An 18,836-nucleotide genomic window follows, 5' to 3' on the forward strand; every position below is an offset into this window, starting at 1 on the left:
TTTAAGATGTTGCACCAAGTAGAAGAAAACAGAAAAACAAACAAACAAACAAACCTACATTATCTTCTGATTTCCAAAAATAAACACTGAAATTTTATTGGAAAAAAGAATCTCAGAAAACTCCAAATCAACCCAACTGAGATTCTGAATTTTACACACACACACACATACACACACACACACATTGAAATGCTATACACTGCATTTCACTCATTGCTGGAGGACATTCTCCAAGTGTCAGTAGAAAGAACATTTACACACATGACAGAGGCATGTTTGAAACCTTTTATTGAACAGGCAATGCATTGTGCAATGGTTAAGGACACAGATGCCTTGTGGAAAAGTCTAAAAATTATTTTTGGAAACAGTCTGTGAATTGATGAACCCGGCTATGTTCCATCCACTCCTTCTTAGAGTGACTATCTTCAGGAAGACGGTTTTATAGCTGCTCTTGGAAATGGCATCCCTGTTTTACCAAAAATGTCATGCCTAATAGTAAACATGAAAGAAGACGGGATCCACAGGCAAGACGAGAACCGGAGACACAGGTTGATCTCGGGTGGAAGCAGAGACACACGTTCTCCTGGAAGACCTTCTCCTCTGACCTGGCAGGCGCTCCTGACTTCGGCATTCATGGTTCACTCCCACTCTCTTCCTGTCCGAGCCCTCTTTATCAAGGCAATTCTCAAAGACTCACATTCATACCTTTGGGCACAGGACCTTGTTCCTGGCCCTTTTCAATGGTGTTCTTGTTTTAGGGCACCTCGAGCCCAGGATTGTGGCTGTGTGTCTGTCTTTGTTGGCCTGGTTCCCTCCTCTTCCCCAAGCTTGTTCTCCCCTAACTTGACGATAAAATCACTCTTCAGTTTCACAGTTTGTTTGCCTTGATTTACTGGCAGTTTTTGACTCAGTGACCCGTCAAGGTAGTGGACATTCTTTAGCAGCAGGCTGTCAGCCTATTTTATAATCTGGGGCATGTCACTCCAAGCTTGCGATTTCTTTCTGGCAAGTTCCATCCAGGATGGCTGATCTGCACTCGCGTAACTGGCTCTCTTCAGCTGATGCAATTCTTTCTCCGTCATCACTGCAGACTGAGCTGCTGGAAAGAAGACAAAACAAACAGAAACATGAGAAATGAGTTTGGATTTCCACTTAAGCCTCTTGTGTTTCTTTAAAATATACGTCAAGGTCTTAACTGTGGTCTCAAACATAAAATCCATTAATGCGTAAACATGTAAAGAAGATTTAGGCATAGAATAATTTATGTACTAAAAAGACTTCAGAACAGCAGGCTCAAAAACAGTTCCAGCAACGCAGTGAGGTGAGAGAAACTTCCAGAATAAAACTGCGGGAACTCTGGAGATTGATTTGCACCACAGTGTGAATATTCTTAACATTGCCAAACTGTATACTGAAGAATGGCTAGGATGGCAAATTTTGTTTTATGTATTTTACCACAGTGAAAAATAAATTTAAAAATACTGATGCATGTGACAACAGAGACGAATCTCGAAAACAATATGCTTGGTCAAAGAAGCCAGATACAGAAGAACACATATTTTATGACTCCATTTATGAGAAATGTCCCCAAAAAACAAGTAATATGGAGACAGAAAGTAGATTAGTGGTTGCCTAGCCCTGGGGTCGTGAACACTGAATGACTGTAAATGGGCATGAGGTTTTTTTTTAGGGTGAGGGAAGTATTCTAAAATTGGATTGTGACGGTTGTACAAGTCAGTAAATATATTCTCACTGTCAATATATACTCGCTGAGCTGTACACTTAAAACCAGTGAGTTTTATGGCACCTAAACGACGTGTCAGTAAAAGCTGTTTAAAAAATCAATGTGGCAAAGTAATTTGGAAAAAGAAAAGAAAACCAAAAAAAGCAGGACCAATCCTGGAAACGTATTTCAAAGTGTTTGGTACTGCTTGCTTCATACCCAAGTTCTGATGGGACAACGAGATTCCTCTTTGCAGCCCCTCCTGGAGGCAGAGCTTTGTCCCCTGCCTCCGGTCCACAGTGGGCCTGGCGGGAGCCACCAGGAAAGACTTGCTGCGGACGAAGTCGGCTTGCTTCATGGGTTCCTATTAAGACACGAGAGAGGGGCGCCTGAGTGGCTCAGTCGTTAAGCGTCTGCCTTCTGCTCAGGTCATGATCCCGGGGTCCTGGGATCGAGCCCCGCATCGGGCTCCCTGCTCGGCGGGAGGCCTGCTTCTCCCTCTCCCACTCCCCCTGCTTGTGTTCCTGCTCTCACTATGTCTCTCTCTGTCAAATAAATAAATGAAATCTTAAAAAAAAAAAAAGGACACAAGAGAGACACACACGCTGTTTGGTGACCTGAGATTCCCACAGGGGGCAAACAGAACCAAAGGCAACGGGCTACGGCATTTCTGTGCAAAGATGAGTCGTGCCACTGGTACTTTCTTGGCAGAGCTCTGCTTTGTGCCCTTGCTGAGAGGGGCCTTCAGGATGGCAGACTCGGGCTAGCGTGGGGCCTTGGACTCAGCCCACACAGGCATCATGGCTTCTGCCCTGTCCCCACACCTGGCCTTAGCCCCACATGTTGGATGGCAGGGATTCCATTTAAAAGTCAAAGCGAACTGTGTTTGGAAATAGTTTTGGGATTTTTTAGGACACCTGGTGTGAACGTGGATGCCCCAAACCAAGATGACTGGTTAATATTTGCTTTATAAATTCCCTCAGCCTGCAGGAAGGTTTTCAAGGGTAGACGTGATGGAGGTTTTGGTTCAAATGAAGGGGCGCAGGTCCTGCTGCAGGCTCAGGCTCATTTCCTCCCACGGCTGAAACACACGTATGGGTTTACCGTGGTGGCTATTAGGGGGAATACAAAAGCTGTGGGTCTCATCCTATTTCCGAGCACAGTTGCTTGGGTGTGAAAACACTGTTTCAGACCAGAGTGCAAAGTGGAACCCCCAGGTCCCGGCCCCACGGACTGCGGTGAGGAAGAAGGAGCCCCAGCAGGCAGCCAGCCCCGCAGCAAACGCAGGGCTCGTCCACACGGTGCAACGAGCCGAGATGGGGCTGCAGACATGGTCACCACGCTGCTAACTGAGAAGTTAGTTTAACCCCGTTCCATTTCTCCAGATGCTGAGCCGCGCTGCCTAGGAGGCAGGGATCAGAGAGCTGTCTCAACTGCCTGAGCAATCCACCCACTTCCAGCGGCCCGGCACACACAGAGGGCAGACATCAGCAAACACCACAGGCAAGTGTCCCTGTGATGACCATGCAGGATGCGTGGGGTGCCTGGCCCCAGCTCTAGCGGGCTGGTCCCTCCCGGACCCACAGAGACAGAAAGCGTTTGCTCTAAGCACCTGGGCTCTCTCGGGCGCCTTGGCTTGCTTTCCTATTTCAGACTTCACGGTGCGGGCCCCGGGCTTGTCTTCCTGGTTTGGGGGCTGGTCCGAGGTCCCTCTTCGCTTCTGCCGAGCGATGGTGATCCAGGGTGGTGCAGGCCGGCCCTCGGCTGTAGGAGGGGGACCCTTCTCTGTGGGTAAAGACACAAGGTTATGCAAAACCTCCCAGCCCCTGTCCAGTCTCACCTTGGGCTTCTCCCACACAAAGAACACCGCACAGAAGGGCAGGAGGCCGGGGTGGGTGAGGGAGGAGGAAAGAGGGCCTGGGAGCCTTTCTGGCAAGACTATTACTTTTCTTTAGGGGACTTGGTTTTCTCATTTAAAGATGCATCAAAGAGAGGATGCTCCTCTAGTCTGAGCCACAAAATATTAAATGCAGCTGTTCCTATCTGCACATTTTAAAGCCACCTTCCTCCCACAGAATACTTCCTGGAATGAGATAAAAGTAAGTACATAAATAGGTAAGATTTCTTTAATATAAGCCTGTCATTTTGGGCTAGTACATACTACGTGATTCCTGATTTGCTTGGAAGTTTTGTAGACACACTGTTATTCTTTTTTTAAAAAACTTGTAAGCATAACCTTCCTTTTGCAGAGAGTGACACCAAAACTAGCCACAGTTGTTTTCCTTAATGTTCTAGAGAGAAGAGAAATAGTGCCTTCAAAACCACAAGGTTTTGTTGAATTTTCTTCTGTGTCCACAATGCTTATCTTTGGAAGGGAGCACCGTGGGTTGCTGTCCCTCTTTTCAACTCTTCTGTATTTTCGTATTTTCTATGATGAAAATTTATTACCTTCAGCCACAGAAGAAAGCAGCAAGCCTACTTTCTTCAAGGAAACCTATGGCTTAGCAGCTTCTCACAGGTATATCGAAAGTACGCTGAATGCGAAGGTTCTCCACGAGCCCGCCTCTCTGAACGTCTGCCTGCCACCACACACAACACAGACGCAAGCGCCTCCCCATACACCTGGCCCCTGGCCCCTTCCCACTTTCCCTTTGACATCCCAGTCAGTGAGGGGAGGCAGGGTCCGTGTCCCACAATGCATGCAGATGTCTGGGATGAGTTAGTGTCATTGTTCTTGGTGGCCTGGCATACACCACCCCTTGCTCCGGTGTGATAAGACGTTCTTGTGATAAGACTCTGTTCTTGTTCCTGCCTCTGGTTCAGCCTGCAGTCTTTTTCTCTCCGTCCCCGGGTCACCAAGGAGGGGCAGGGGACAGAAGCCATGGCTCCGCAAGCTTCAGTCTCGTGTCAGAGCTGGGAAGGGCCTCTGGCTTCGCACACTGACCTCTCCCTGGCCTGGACAGCTGGGAATGGCTCCCGCTCTCCTGGCTGCTCCCTGAGGCCTCCACCCTGCTGGTCCCCAGGGAACCCCGCTCCACCTCTTCCATTCCTCCCTTGACCCTTCCTGCCTCTCCAGGCTCTCCCTGGCCGCTGACTCCTTCCTTGCTGCTTTGCAAAGTGCCTGGCTCCCCCACGGCTCGAAAAACTGTCTCCCCTGAGCCTTGCCATCCCCTTGAAGCCCCAGTCCTCTGTTCTCCTCCACCCTCCACTCCGTGGCCTCTGCCTGTGTCTCTTCAGCTAAGTCCTGACCCGGCCACACCATGAACGCTGCTCTCTCCATCCACCTGACCACTGAGTGGTAAACCCTGAGGTCTCCCCGTTCTCCTCCTGCTCTACCCCTCGCAGTACTGATGGGGCTGCATAACCTTGCTTGGGAGGCCTGTCCTCCGTGGGTGTTCCCTCTCCAGGTCCTTGTCCAGGACCCTTGCTCCTAAACCTGGGAATTCCTCCTTGTTCCTGACCCTTAACCTTCATCTCTTCTTCCCCCAAATGTTCTTGGTTCCATGCTTGATTTCAACAGGTTTGCTCAGACTACTTCTAAGTGTACAATCCTATTAGCCAGAACTCAGCATTTCTGCTCTCCCGCCTCCCTCCTTCCTTCCATCCTTACCCCCCCTCCCTCCTTCCCTTCAGTGTTTGCGATGCACAAGGACTGTGTTAAACCCTAAGGTGGAAAAATAAACATCCAATTGTCTTTCTTCCAATATCTCAAAGTCTACTGAGGGGAGACTAAATACAAATAAGCAACTGCAGTGGAAACTGGAAGATGCTACAGTTTACAAAGTGCTGGGTGGATGCAGGGCCTAACACTGGTACGTGGCAGGTGAGGTGCTGTCTGGGTTGGGACCTGGAGAAGGAACCTTTCCGGCTGAGCAGAGGGGCAAGGAAAGGCCTTCCAGGTGGAGGGGGCAGAAGGCAGAGCTGTGGGCAGGCCGGCCATGAGGGCTGAAGGATCAGGCACAGCCTGACGGAGAAGGGTCTTCTCGGCCTTTTTCCTGTCCATAATGGGGGTCACGGGGCTTGAACCAAGGGCATGCTCTGGAGGCTGTGTGGAGGGGAAGTATGACTGGGAAGGGATGGAAGGCTGGGAGGCGAGGAGGGAGGCTGTGGCCACAGTCCGGGAGGTGATGAGGGATGGGACACCCTGTTCGAGAATCATCCCTGTTTGCCCATGAAGGGTCTGCCCAGATGCTGCCTCCTCCATGAAGCCTGCTCTGGTCAGCCTAGCTGAACATTCTCTCCCTTTCCTAATCCTTCCGTGACTCTCTTGAGAGACTTGCCCCACTGCCTGATGCTAGTTCACTGTCTACCTCACTGATCTGTGCTTTTGGTCATTAGAACTTACTTAACAGACGCACTCCAGAGACTACGTACCACGTAGTGTTCTAATATTAGCTCATTTACGATGTTCTTTTAGGTTTTATCTCTTGTCCAGAGAACCCAGTGACTGTTGGGCACCCAGAGGTAGTTCCACGTTTTCTAGCAAGTCTGCATTTCTCATCCCTTAACCTCAATCCCTCATTCCAGGGAGTTCTCATGGTCTTTCTGGACTTTAACTGTTTCCTTTAACAGGTTTCTTTCCACTTCTCCTTCGATCTTCTCCTCACGCTCAGTGACGGTCGTCCCTTTGCTCTCTCCTGAACGGAGTGAGATGTCTGGTGGTGCCGTCCTCCCTGCTGTGCCTTGCTTGTGCCTGTCAGGAGCCCTCGCCACAGCACGGGCCGACCTGAGAGAGGACTTCACTACGGGTTCAAACTCATGACCTCAGTCAACAAAATATTCTGAATAGTTCTGTCAAGACTAAGTGTGCACAGAGAAAATTTCCATCCCAAGTTTTAAACTGGAGGCCGAGTGGCACCTCCAAGTGCTCTGGCTGGCTCTCCAGCCCCTCAGGTCTGTGTGCGGCCACGGACACACGTGTCACTCTCATCACAAGGGCACAAGACAGCTCTGACGAATTCCTAGACCCCATCTGAGCCAAAAAGAGTATTTAAAAAGTCACTGGAGAAGGTTCTGTGGAAGAGGGGCTCAAGGCTGGCATCTCCCTGGACCAGGGGCACATCGTGTTCTCCCGTCCAGTGTGCTCATGGGAACGGTGGTCTTGGAAACAATGCAACCAGGTCCGGCTTGGCAAGAGGTGGTTTTTTCTCCCTGAGAGCATGCTGGCAGATTCGTCCCAAGCAGGGAAGGGGTGCTGGCCTCTGCTCTGCCTGTCGGGGGCAGCCACGTTTCTGGCTGTACTCCGTAAGAGTGAGCACATGCATCCGGGGCTCAGGGGCAGACACATGGGGGTGAGCAAGCACCGCACCTGTGCCAGGCCCCCGAGCTGCCCCCGAAACGGGACTTTAGTCTCCCCTCAGTAGACTTTGAGATCCCAGTGTGGGATCAAGCGACCTACAACGGCAGTGTCACCAAACCTGGGCCGGGCATATGGCCAAGATCTTTCACCATTTCTCTTTTTTGGTTCCTGCTTCTTTTGGAAGTAGGTGACCTTTCCTTGTATCCCGTGCTCTCTCCTTGCCCACTTTCTTCCTTGTCAGGAATGCAAAGAAGCCTCTAGACCCTTTCACAGGATGGTCCAGGGCCAGCCTCATGGGTGGAGGGCACAGGAGGGGTGGGGCACATTCCAGACACCGGGAAGGAGGGAGAAGAGCCACTAAGCATCCTACCATCCTACCATGGTTCAGAGAGGCCTGCGATTCCACCTGGAGCCTCATGTAACCCACAGTCAGGGTCTGTCCCAGGTCAGCCCAGATAGAGCAGTGGGCTGAGACTGCATTCTGCTCTGGGGCAGAAGACCTAGGTGGCCACTCTGGTCTGCACCCCCATTCCCTGCACTTGGCACCACAGCAGGGGCACAGGTTGGGGACGGTCCATGTGCCATATTCCACAAGGAAAGGGAGGAGAAGGGAATGAAGACACACGTAATGTGCGGGATAAGGCAGGTTTCAGATGCCAAAAAACTTCCCACAGCATGCTGTAGCTCTACAGCATGAATATTCAGGGTCAAGGTTCAACCATAAAATAGCTTCTGAGATTAAACATGTTCAAAATGTCATTAATCCCAGGATAATATAGATGTGGCAGCAGATTAAAAGGAGCTGAAAACACTCCTTTGTTTTCTTCTTTCTGCCTCAACACACAGACAACCTTAATCTTCTGGGGATTTGGCTAAAGGGCTCTGACATCTCAATTTCTCCTCCCCAAATGACAACAGGTTTTGCAAACTGTCAAGTGTGCCCGGGTTTGCAATGAACAGCCCAGGAACGTTTCTCACGCACAGGAAACCACCAATTCACGTCCGTATCTGTGTGATCTCCTTGACTGAGAGCCTGAAAGAGACGGACTCCCCCAAACACATCTTGCCTGGAATGAAAGGCAGCAAACTTGACCTGTTGTACAGCATACGTAGAGTAAAATTGCTGGAAGACGGAATGCTCTAGATGCAGGAAGCTGTGACAGCCACAAAGCTTGCCCTAAATAACTTAATTTCATAGGAGGGCAACTTTTGGTAGGGGAAAATAACTTTTGTTCTTGTTGTTATTTTGAGGATATGATTCTGTCAAAGAGGGAGGCTATGAGGAGTTTATACATTAGTTTTTCTCCAGATTCCTCCTTCTTAACATGCTTTCCCACCTCAAGGGTTTAATTTGAAAAGTATATTTATTGTTCAAGCATTCATTTCCAAGAGCTCTCGTTCTTGAGGGTTAGTTCAATAGGCTGTGGTAATGAGGACTGCTTCCTCCCTGGGGCCAGGAAACAGAGCAGCTACTGATGTGGCCCTGGGGCCTCCATGTCTAGGAAGAAGGCCTCAGGCTAGCAAGGTGCTTTTGGGCAAATTCCAGAACCTCTCTGTGACTCAATTTCAGTGTAAAATGAGGAAAGGAGCAGTGTGTACCTCTCCTAATGTGACTGAAGATTGAACGAGATCATCCACTATCTACACCTCCTACGTGGTTGTGAAGATGTAATGGGATCACCCACGGGAAGGACTTAGCACAGCGTCCGGCACCGAGTGAGCTGAAGAGTGCGAGCTGCCCCCGAAACGGGTACTAATGTTATTCTGTTGTTGTTATTCCCACTTGAGGAGAGATGCAGACTTTGGTCACATCTTAGCCAGGACATGATGGAGGCCAGTAAGCCATTTGCCAGTGTCCTCTACTGTGACAAAACAAAACAAACCCAAAGCAAGCACTGGGTTGTCTCCCAGCTTTTTGCTGGGCCAGGCGGCCAGGCTGACTCTTAGTTCCCAAGGACATGGTCCATGACGGTTCAAGCAGACTACATCCTGATGCTGTGCATGTCCTTGTCTCCTCATGAACCACACCGTAAGGACAGTTGCCTTGTCCTTCATGGGCTGCGGAGGGTGGACAAAGCCATGTGGTCTGTGTCATGGAGGAGCCTAGCCCAAGCAACGCAGTGTCCACCGAAGCCACACTCTCTAGAATAGCAAGCACTCTGTTCCTTCTTGTAGATGCTATGTGTTGTGGACCGCCAGCCGGCAGGCAGGCTCTGAGGCAACTACATACTGCCCAAGATGGCAGCCCAATTTTCATCCATCTTCCTGGGAGCCTACTATATATATCACTCTGAAAATACCCATGCGTCCCACCCCCCCACCCCAACTCTAAGTACAATGGTGAAGAAAACCACACAGCTTTTGGACCCATGTTTGGCATTTTGACCAAGCTATTTTTATACAGGAAGACTTAAAATTAACCATTCACATATCCTTAATGTTACACCATTTCTAGAGATATTCAACTGGCCCTCTATGAGGCAGATGACTCTTATCACATTTTGACTTACTGGTCAGTGATTTTTTTTTTTTCTTTTTGGAGCCTATTACAATTTGGCCTTGGGTACTGTTTCTTTCATTCAGAAAGACTTCTGTAATGACCCACTGAGGGGATGAGGCTGGGACTCCAACAGTGGTCTACACCCCATGTGACAGGCAGGACACAGCTGTGAGTCTGGAAGCTGGGAGCTGTCATGAAGACTGTCTTCTGAGTGAGAGGCAATGAGCTGTACAATGTAAACTACCAGGGTTTCCTGCCCTTTGGCTGAGAAAAATAAAGCAATCTCTGCCCTAAGCTAACACACAGCGGGACGGCGGGATTCTTACGCCGCTAGAAAATTTAGCATATGCTGCCATTTTTGAAGCCACAATTTTTAAGACTCTTTCTCCTTTCACAAATGTCTTCCTTGTTTATAAAAGTACACATGCACATTGTACAAATTCAGAAGGCAGAAAAAAGTATAAAAAAAGAGAAGAAAGTTTCCCGTAAATAAATTACCCAGGAGAGCTGTGCTAACACTTTGGCACGTTCCTTCGAACTTTTTCCATTATGCTGTCATCTTAAAAATACGTATCAACGGCTCATTCCCAGCTTTTCAAAACACTCTTTGTGGAAGGAGAGGCCTGAGTTTACACTCTAAGATTTTTTTTTTTTAAGATTTTATTTATTTATTTGACAGAGAGAGACACAGCGAGAGAGGGAACACAAGCAGGGGGAGTGGGAGAGGGAGAAGCAGGCCTCCCGCGGAGCAGGGAGCCCGATGTGGGGCTCGATCCCAGGACCCTAGGATCATGACCCGAGCCGAAGGCAGACGCTCAACGACTGAGCCACCCAGGCGCCCTACACTCTAAGATTTCTGATCTAAAGTGCATGCATCATTAACATCTGTCCCAACTAGCTGGAGCCAGAATAGTGCCTAGGTGCTCCAATAACAGCAAACATCCTCCGTTTCTGTCTCCCCTCCAGGTCCTCCGCCGCGGCCCTGGGTTACATGGGGGCGACGAGGTGGGTCAACACACACTAAGGGGCCTGGCGGAGTGGGGGTGGGATCCTGGACTCTGGGGACACGTGAGGTCTCACCTATGCTCAGGGTTTATGCCAGGTTTCCTACATGAAAGGTGAGAGTTTGGGGTCTTTTAAAAAGCATTTATTGATCGATGGTCAGTCTCAGCTTACACAGACAGTGCCTGATCAATACATGCTGGCAAAGTCTGCAGTCGCTCCTCACCAGTGCTGTCCATGAGCTAGGCTGGGCGATCTCATAGTAGAACTTGGGCTTTTAACTGTGAGCAAACTGTCTCAAAACTGTGCTGAGCGTTTGGGGAGTAAGGGCTTTTCACAGAGCAAGCTCCTGTTTTGAATGATGTGCGATGGGGCTGTGCTCTACTTCTACCTCCAAATTAAACTAACTGCCATTCCTTCCTCTCCTCATTCAACCAATACAGTCAGTCCTCCCTGTTTGTGGATTCCGTGTCTGTGAATTCGCCTACTCGTTAAAATGTATTTGTAATGCCCAGACCGGTTCTTGTGACCCTTCACGGGCATCTGCAGACACGTGCAGAGCAGTGAAAAATTTGAATATCTGGACGAGCACGGTCCCAGCTGATGTCGAACAAGGGGACTCTCGGTTTCTTTCCTGTTTCTGCTTTCATACTGTAAACAAATGTCCTTTTCGCGGTAAACTTAGTGCCACATTTCTTGCATTTTTGGGGTTTTTTGGGGGATTTTACTGTCTAAAATACCCCCCACATCTATTGCTAAAGCGCTGTCCAGTGTTCCCGAGCACAAGAAGACTGTGGGGTACCTCACGGAGAAAATACGTTTGTCAGATGAACTTCATTCAGGCCTGAGTTTCAGTTTTGTTGGCTGTGAGCTGGATGGTAATTAATCACTAATACATACAATACGGTGTCTTTAAACAGAAACACACATAAAACAAGGTTATGTGCTGATCGGTTGATGAAATGTAATCAGAGGCTCACTAACTCTGATTTCTACTCTATTTCTTCTAGGAGCAGTGGTTCGGTATTCGCTAATTCAGGATTCACAGCAACTTTATGGAGCATACCTACTCTAAATAATGAGAATCAACTGTACCTGATGAGTGCCCACGAGGCACCAGGCTGTGGCAAGTGCTGAGTCTACAGACAGGAAGGCTGTTTCTAATCTAACACCTCTCTCCAGGGCCCTGCACACAGGCTCTTCTGAAAGAGCAATTAGGAATAGAAGGATCCTTCGACAGCTAACACATGGTCCATGGTCCAGGAATGAGTCCCAGAGCCTGCTGGCAGGGGGCATGAGGGGCCTCTGGGGCACTGGTCTCCTTCTGTTTCTTGTCTGGTGTGTTCGGTATGTGAAAATTCATGAAGCTGCACACATATGATCTGCACCTTTCTTTGCACGTGTATCATTCTTAGTAAAAAACAAACAAAACAACCCTCAAAAACTACTCTAGGATAATCAGGACTCACTTGGTGCTTGGATAGCAAGGAGGAAGAGTCCAGCTCCCTGTCCAGATACAGAAACAAGGCAAGTGTGCACCACGGAGCTGTTTCCACACTGCACTTAGGCAAGGCTACTGCCGGAGGGGGCCGGGGTTCTCCCAAGGATGTCCCCTCCCTCGTCAGCAGAACCTTCCCATCCTCTTCACATCCCCTCAGCCCTCAAAAGCACCAGGAGGTCCTTGGACCACTCGACTTTCCTACTGCTGTCCCCCCTCACCCAGCCCATCACCCTCCTGCTCCATCCTCTGAAGGTTTATCCTGAATCCCTCCTCCTCCCTTTCCTTCCCGAAATAAGACTTCATGGGTCAGCAGGGGCAGAGAACATACCTCTCTAAACACTCACTTCACAGCCTGATGGCAAAATGGCGCTCTCAAGAAGACAACAACTGTGTCTGGGAGCCTCTTTCCCGGCCACCAGGGCGAAACTGTCCTTATGGCTTTTCCCTACTCCAAGGCCAGGAGACACTGCTGGGGTTTCCTCCTCACCCCAGCTCCTAAGACCCACCCTCAGACCTACAGATTTCCTCTCTCACAATCTTCAAACCCACATTAACAGGAAAAAAAAAAAAAATGCCACTGTTGTTTTAAACAGTCCTGGTAGCTTGTTTGGATCATAAGAGGTGAGAGCCTGTGAGGGCCAAGACTGCGCCCTTTTTCCTGGTTTCATGGACAGTCTCCAGGGAGCATGTCCCCCTTGTTCACCCACGTGCGGCACACTCCGTCAAACGATACCGCTAACTCTCAGGGCGTCATGGTTTTATAAGTGATGCAGGCCTGGGGAAAGGGCCGATGGAGTCAGAAGGTTTCCCAATGTCAGCGTTTATGAGGGTCTGATAACACAGCATGTTCCTCAGCGGGGGAGTGGTCAGTCCTTGTCCAAGGGCAGGGGTTTATGCAGGCCTCCACAGTGGCAATTTATGTGAGTGTTTTCCCCAGTGGGGGCCTGGGGTCTGCTTTACTTTTTTTCTTGTTGTTTTCATAGCACAAGCTATAACTGCTTTAGGGCTCTGTTGCTCCTAGGTGAGAAATCTGTGAAAAAGCATTTATAAACAAAAATCAATGCACGAATCACATCTGCATTTGGATGTGTGAGGTCGGGAACCTGGGCACGTGCAGGCACATTTACTGGGGGCGCCCCAGGCGTCAGAGGCTTTGCCAGGCTCTTGGCTTAGCTTCAGGTACAGCTGCCCAGTGCTCCGCAGGGCAAGCGGCAGACATCCCCAAGCCGTCCAGCCCGATCCCCTCATCTCAAAGTGGAGACCCCAGAAGGTGGAGACGGCTTGAGGACACAGAGTTGTGATACGCAAGCCTGGACTCAAGTCCATTTGCTCACCTGCCACTGTGCAATTAAAACAGCCTCTCAGCAGAAGGCAGTGACCAAAGTCCATCTCTGGGCATGGAGACAGCTGTCCATTACCTGCCAGGTAATATAACTGGGGACGGAGAGGCACTGTTGATCTGAAAATAATTTTGAGCTACCATAGACGAAGGAGAAAAAGTAGCAAAACTCTATTACATGGCACTCTCTTATAATTCAGCATGGACACAAACACCCCACCTTGGATTCCTTGTGGCTCTCCAGGGACAGCTGGAATTCTGCAAGATCTGTCTCAAGTGGCCACTGGAGAACAAGTGATTAGTTTCAGGGATGGCCCTTGTCCACAGGGCTTAGATTTTCCTTCCTCTGTTATCTGTTGGCCCTGCCTCGCTCCCCCTGGACAGGTAGGGAAATCTCTCTCCATCCAAGAAATGTTAATGGCTAAGGTTTATTCAGTCTTGATTTTCAGAGCAGTATCATATCTAATGACCCTCACAAACCTCCCTGTAAGAACCTTTTCAACCCCCCATTTCAGAGACAGGAGCACAGAATCTCATGGAGTAAAGGACTTGTCCAGAATCACATGGCTGATATGTAACAAAGCTGGGATCTGAACACAGGCTTTGTCTTTACTCTTCATTCACTACATCACAGACCATTTCATATTAAGGAGTATGACCACCCCCCCACCCCGCATTCTGGATGATTCTTTGGTGTTGGGGGCTGTCCTGTGTACTGTGATACGCTTAACCCCTCGCACTAGATGCTGGTAGCGTCTCCCTCCCACCACAGCTGTGACAATCAAGTAGGTCTCCAGACAGGGCCAAATGTCTGCTGGGGGACAACACTGCCCCCAGTGGAGAACCACCACAGAACGGCATAACAGTGAAGAACGTCTGGCTGCAGAGGACGTCTACGTGGCACCAAACTCCCCTCCCCAGGTCACCTGCTATGTTCCTTTGAGCAAGTTCTTTCGCTTTATGCTGCGTTCCAGCTTTCCCATTTATAAAATAGGATTATTGTTGGAAATTAAAATGTAAAGCATTTAATATGATTTTTGGCACTTAGTGAGTGCCTAATATACATTAACTATTATTGTCATTATTTACCTGTATACTGAGTGTTAAGTGATGGGTTAAATCCACTGCAGACCCTGACTTTGGGAAGCCGATACAGCACGGGAGACAGACACACAGACAAACAGGTGAGGTGCACAGCTCTTATAGGGTGTCAGACAGAAGCCACTACTTGCCCCATAACAGTGCCATCTAATAGAACTTTCTGCAGTGGTGGAAATGCTCTCTGTGCTGCCAGCTCGTCATAAGACACAGGGCTGCTGAGTCCTTGAGATGTGGCCAGTGTGACTGAGAAACTGATTTTTTCAAATTTAATTTTAATTCATTTAAGTTTACATTTAAACAGCCACACGTGGGGTGCCTGGCTGGCTCAAGTCGGTAAAGCGTGCAACTGATCTTGGGGTCCTGAGTTCCAGCCCCACGTTGAGTTTACTTAAAATAAATAAATAAATAAATAAACAAACAGCCACATGAGGCTAACAGTTCCATGTTGGTTAACATAGATTTGGATCCTTGCCACTCAAATGTTGATCTGTAGACCAGCAGTACTGTCCTCATCAGAATCCGAATCTTCATTTAAAGCAGATTCACAGACATCTGTAAGTTTGAGAAGCGCTGCCCTAGAACAAGGCGTTCTCCACATTGGCCTCACATTAGGATCACCTGCGAACACTCCCATCGTCTGGGCTCCCCCTGCACCCATCAACCTGAGCCTGTGGGGGTGATGACCCCAATTTGCGGCCAGCACTATGAACCAATGATCTCAGTGCTGCTCCAAGTTTCCGGGCCGAGGGAGCCTTGCAGAGCCCATGATGCCTTCTGGCTGACACAGCGTGCCCGACTGACCAGGTGGTCCAATTCCTGAGCTGGGCTGATGCCCCTGTTCCAGGATCTGGCGAACGCTCCCTGAAATCAGCCAGTGCCCCCTGCCTTGTGTCTGGACATCCGCTCCCAGGGCTGTCCTGCTGGTGTCCCTGCAGTCCTCAACTCTGGCCTCACCCCTCAGGCTTTTGGCACCCTCTGCCCGGGACACTCGCCCGCTTCTGTCATGAAGATGCTGCCTTCCCTCTTCAAGCCCACTTCTCTCCCACTGTACTGAGCCCTGGGCTAAGCGCACAGGGGGCTTCAGTCCCCACACGAGGTTTATGGCTGCCCTGGAGAAAAGTGCCTCATGCACTCTAAAGTGGCACCAGTGCGGTAGATGGACGGTGGGTGGCACTGCCCCTCCACACCCTAGGGAATGGGCTGCACCTCTGTAGGAACCTGACTGCTGGGCTGCCAGGTTTTAGAGCAAAGCAGAGCATGACCCTGATCTCCTACAGTCCATTACCCTGCCCCAGATGGGAACCAGAAGATTCTCATACCTTCCTGGTATCCACATTTGGATGGCCAGGACCTGTTGATCAAAGAGGACATTTTCATCCATCAGATTGAAAAAAAAAAAAATGACAGACTGACAGCACCTAGTGCTGATGGGGGGGTGAGAAACAGTCTCTATTCTGCAATATTCTGCACACACATTCTCTCTGGGGTCTCATCTTCCCATGTCGGTGCCTTCACTGGTTTAAACCAGGACAGAGAGAATCCCATTCCCACATACTGTTCTAGGCAGCTCAGATGAGGATATTTTGGTACATCCTTAGGAAATTACGACTGTCCTTAGGAAATTATGGCTGAAACTGCAGCACATTTTGTAGTTTCAATGCTTTTGCTGCCCCGCGAATTACTATTACTAATAACCTTGTTTTACAAAGGAGGAAATGAAGACTCAGAGGTTAAGAAAGTCACTTGCTCAGAACCCCACAGCCCCCAAAGGTTGGACCTTGGAGTAAAACCTCTATATCCACACTCTTCAATCTTACCACCCAGCCCCGTGCCTTGCCCTTGGTATCCTGCAAACCACGGCAGGGTACACCCAACTGCAGGTCAGGAGACCCCCAGGCACGGACACTCCACAGAGAAAAACAAAACCGTGGACGTGCTCAGGGGGCTCAAGATTGAGTTCAGGAATGCAGAGTGCGCTTGGGGCAAGCAGGGGTGTGTGCAGAGTGGGGAGGGGAGCTGGTGGCAGGGGTGGGGCTGGAGATGTCAGAGGAAGTGAAGGAGTAGCCCAGCGAACTTAGGAAGGCAGAAATGTTGACCTTGGCCAGAATCTACAAAGCCTTAAATGCGTCTAACTTTTATTCCCATATACAGTGGGAAGGCATCGAGAGTTTTAAAGAGGAAAACTCCATGGTTAGACCCAGACCAGGGAAGAGAGAGTCACAGGGAAGTGCTGTGGGCGTCGGGTTAAAGACCAGGAGGGCTGACGTGGGGGCAGGATAAAGACACTCCACATTAGGATGGCCAGGACCTGCTGACCAAAGAGGACATTTTCATCCATCGGACTGAAAAAAAAAAAAAGACTGACAACACCTCGTGCTGATGAGAGGGGGAAGAAAAATCTCTATTCTGTGCCAAGATGTGTGAACTGGTACCACCTTTATGGGGGGCAATCTGAAGCTTGAGTCAGAAAGCCCACTTTTAAGAATCTATCCTAGAGAAGCAACAGTGTGATTCCATTGAAATAAAAAAGAATGGTTATTGCAGCAAAAAAAAAAACAAAAAACCAAAAACAAAAAACCTCAACGCACTCCGAATGCCCTTCAAGTAGGGAATGGTTAAATAAAATATGGTATGTGTACTCTGTAGCCCTTAAAAGGAATGAGATCGAGTGACTCATTCTGATCAGAAAAGAGGCCCATGTCTTATTGTGGAGTAAAAGTATCAAATTGTGAGCCAACACGTATAGCACTTTCGTGGGAAAAAAAAAAGATTCATGTGCCTCTATCTGTATGTTGATACTGATGTAGCTCGGACTGCAACGGGCACAGGAAGGAGCTGGTGGTGGCTCTTTCTGTGGGTGGGATTTCCGAGGTTCAGAGACGGGTGGAGAAAAGGTGATTGTCACTTTTTTGTGCCATTTAAATGATTATTCTAAAATTTACATAGAGTAAAATTCATCTTTTTTGTTATAGAGTTCTAGGAGTTTTAACACACTTAGATTCTTGTGAAAAGTCACAAATACACATTGTCAACACCCCAAAGAATTCTCTCATGCTACCCCTTTGTAGGGGGACCCTACCTCTACCCCCAGCCCCTGACAACTACTGATCTGTTCTGTCTCTATATTTTTGCCTCATCCAGATGTCATATAAATGGAATAATACAGTTTGTAATCTTTTAAGACTGGTTCCTTTCACTTAGCATATGCATTTAAGACATTATTGTGTGTACTGACAGTTCATTCTTTTTTTATTGCTGAGTAATATTCCATTATTTGAATGACCGACTGAAGGATATCTGGGGTGTCTCCAGTTTTCGGTGACTGTGAATAATGCTGCCATAAACATTCACGTACAGGCTTTTGTGTGAACCTAAGTTTTCATCTATCTAGGATAAATACTTAAGATGTGGAATTGCTATGTCATAATGTAAATGTATTTTTAATTTTGTTAAGAAGCCGCCAACCTGTTTTCCAAAGTGACTGCACCATTTTGCATTTCCCCTAGCAATGTATAAGAGTTCCAGTTGCTCTGCGTCCTCTCCAGCATGTGGTCAGACTAGCTCTTTTATTTCAGCCATTCTAATATGTAATGATATCTCAGTATCGTCTTAATTGGTGTTTCTCTAATGGCTAATGACGTTGAACATCTTTTCACATGATTCTTTGCCATTGGTATATTCCCACTGGTGAAATATCTGCTCATGTATTCTGCCCATTTTCTAACTGTATTTTTTGGCTTTGTACTGTTGACTTTTGGAAATGCTTTATATATTTTAGATACTAATCCTTTATTGGATATGTGGTTTGCAGATATTTTCTCACATTCTGTAGCTTGTTTTTTTATCCTCTTAATGGGGTCTTTGGCAGAGCAAAAGTTTTTAATTCTGGTGAAGTCCAATTTATCAATTTTTCCTCTTATGGATCATGCTTTGATGTCAAGTCTAAGAACTCTTTGCCTGGTCCTATGTTCCAAAGATTTTCTCCTAAAAGTTCCTGAAAGTTTTGTAGTCTCACTTTATATTTAACTCATTGGCCCCCTTTTGAGTTAATCATGGTACATGACGTGAGACTTAGGTCAAGGTTCCTATTTTTGCTTATGGATGTTCACATGCTCCAGAACCATTTGTTGAGAAGATGAAATAAACCCATGCAAATATGGCTTTCTTAAAACAAAGGCAAAAATAATTCACCTGAGCTCCTTGGATCTGTAAATTCATGTTTTTCAAAAATTTAGGAAGTTTTCAGTCACTATTCCTTCAGATATTTTTTCCTGCTCAAATCTTTCTCTTCTCCTTCTGAATTCCTAGGATATGAATGTTAGACTTTTTAATATTGTTCCAATGGTCTCTGAGGTTTTTTTTTTCTCTCTC

General features: G+C 48.1%; 1 protein-coding gene across 4 annotated transcripts in view; it reads right to left on the reverse strand.

Annotated features, from left to right (window-relative positions):
• Positions 1-271: 271 nt before the first annotated feature.
• The window catches only part of CRACDL (CRACD like), a 137,314-nt gene continuing 118,749 nt past the window's right edge, over positions 272-18,836 (reverse strand). For 3 of the 4 annotated variants that reach the window (XM_036110742.2, XM_078056653.1, XM_078056654.1), the window contains exons 8-10: positions 3,336-3,508; positions 1,943-2,087; positions 272-1,099 (exon numbers count right to left, since the gene is read on the reverse strand). In XM_036110742.2, coding sequence (XP_035966635.1) covers positions 957-1,099; positions 1,943-2,087; positions 3,336-3,508 — 461 coding nt within the window. In that variant the 3' untranslated portion in view covers positions 272-956. The remainder of the gene's footprint in view (positions 1,100-1,942; positions 2,088-3,335; positions 3,509-18,836) is intronic. The other variant, XM_078056656.1, reaches the window with a different exon arrangement.

This window comes from Halichoerus grypus, chromosome 10 (assembly GCF_964656455.1).
Source record: "Halichoerus grypus chromosome 10, mHalGry1.hap1.1, whole genome shotgun sequence".
Taxonomy (NCBI): domain Eukaryota; kingdom Metazoa; phylum Chordata; class Mammalia; order Carnivora; family Phocidae; genus Halichoerus; species Halichoerus grypus.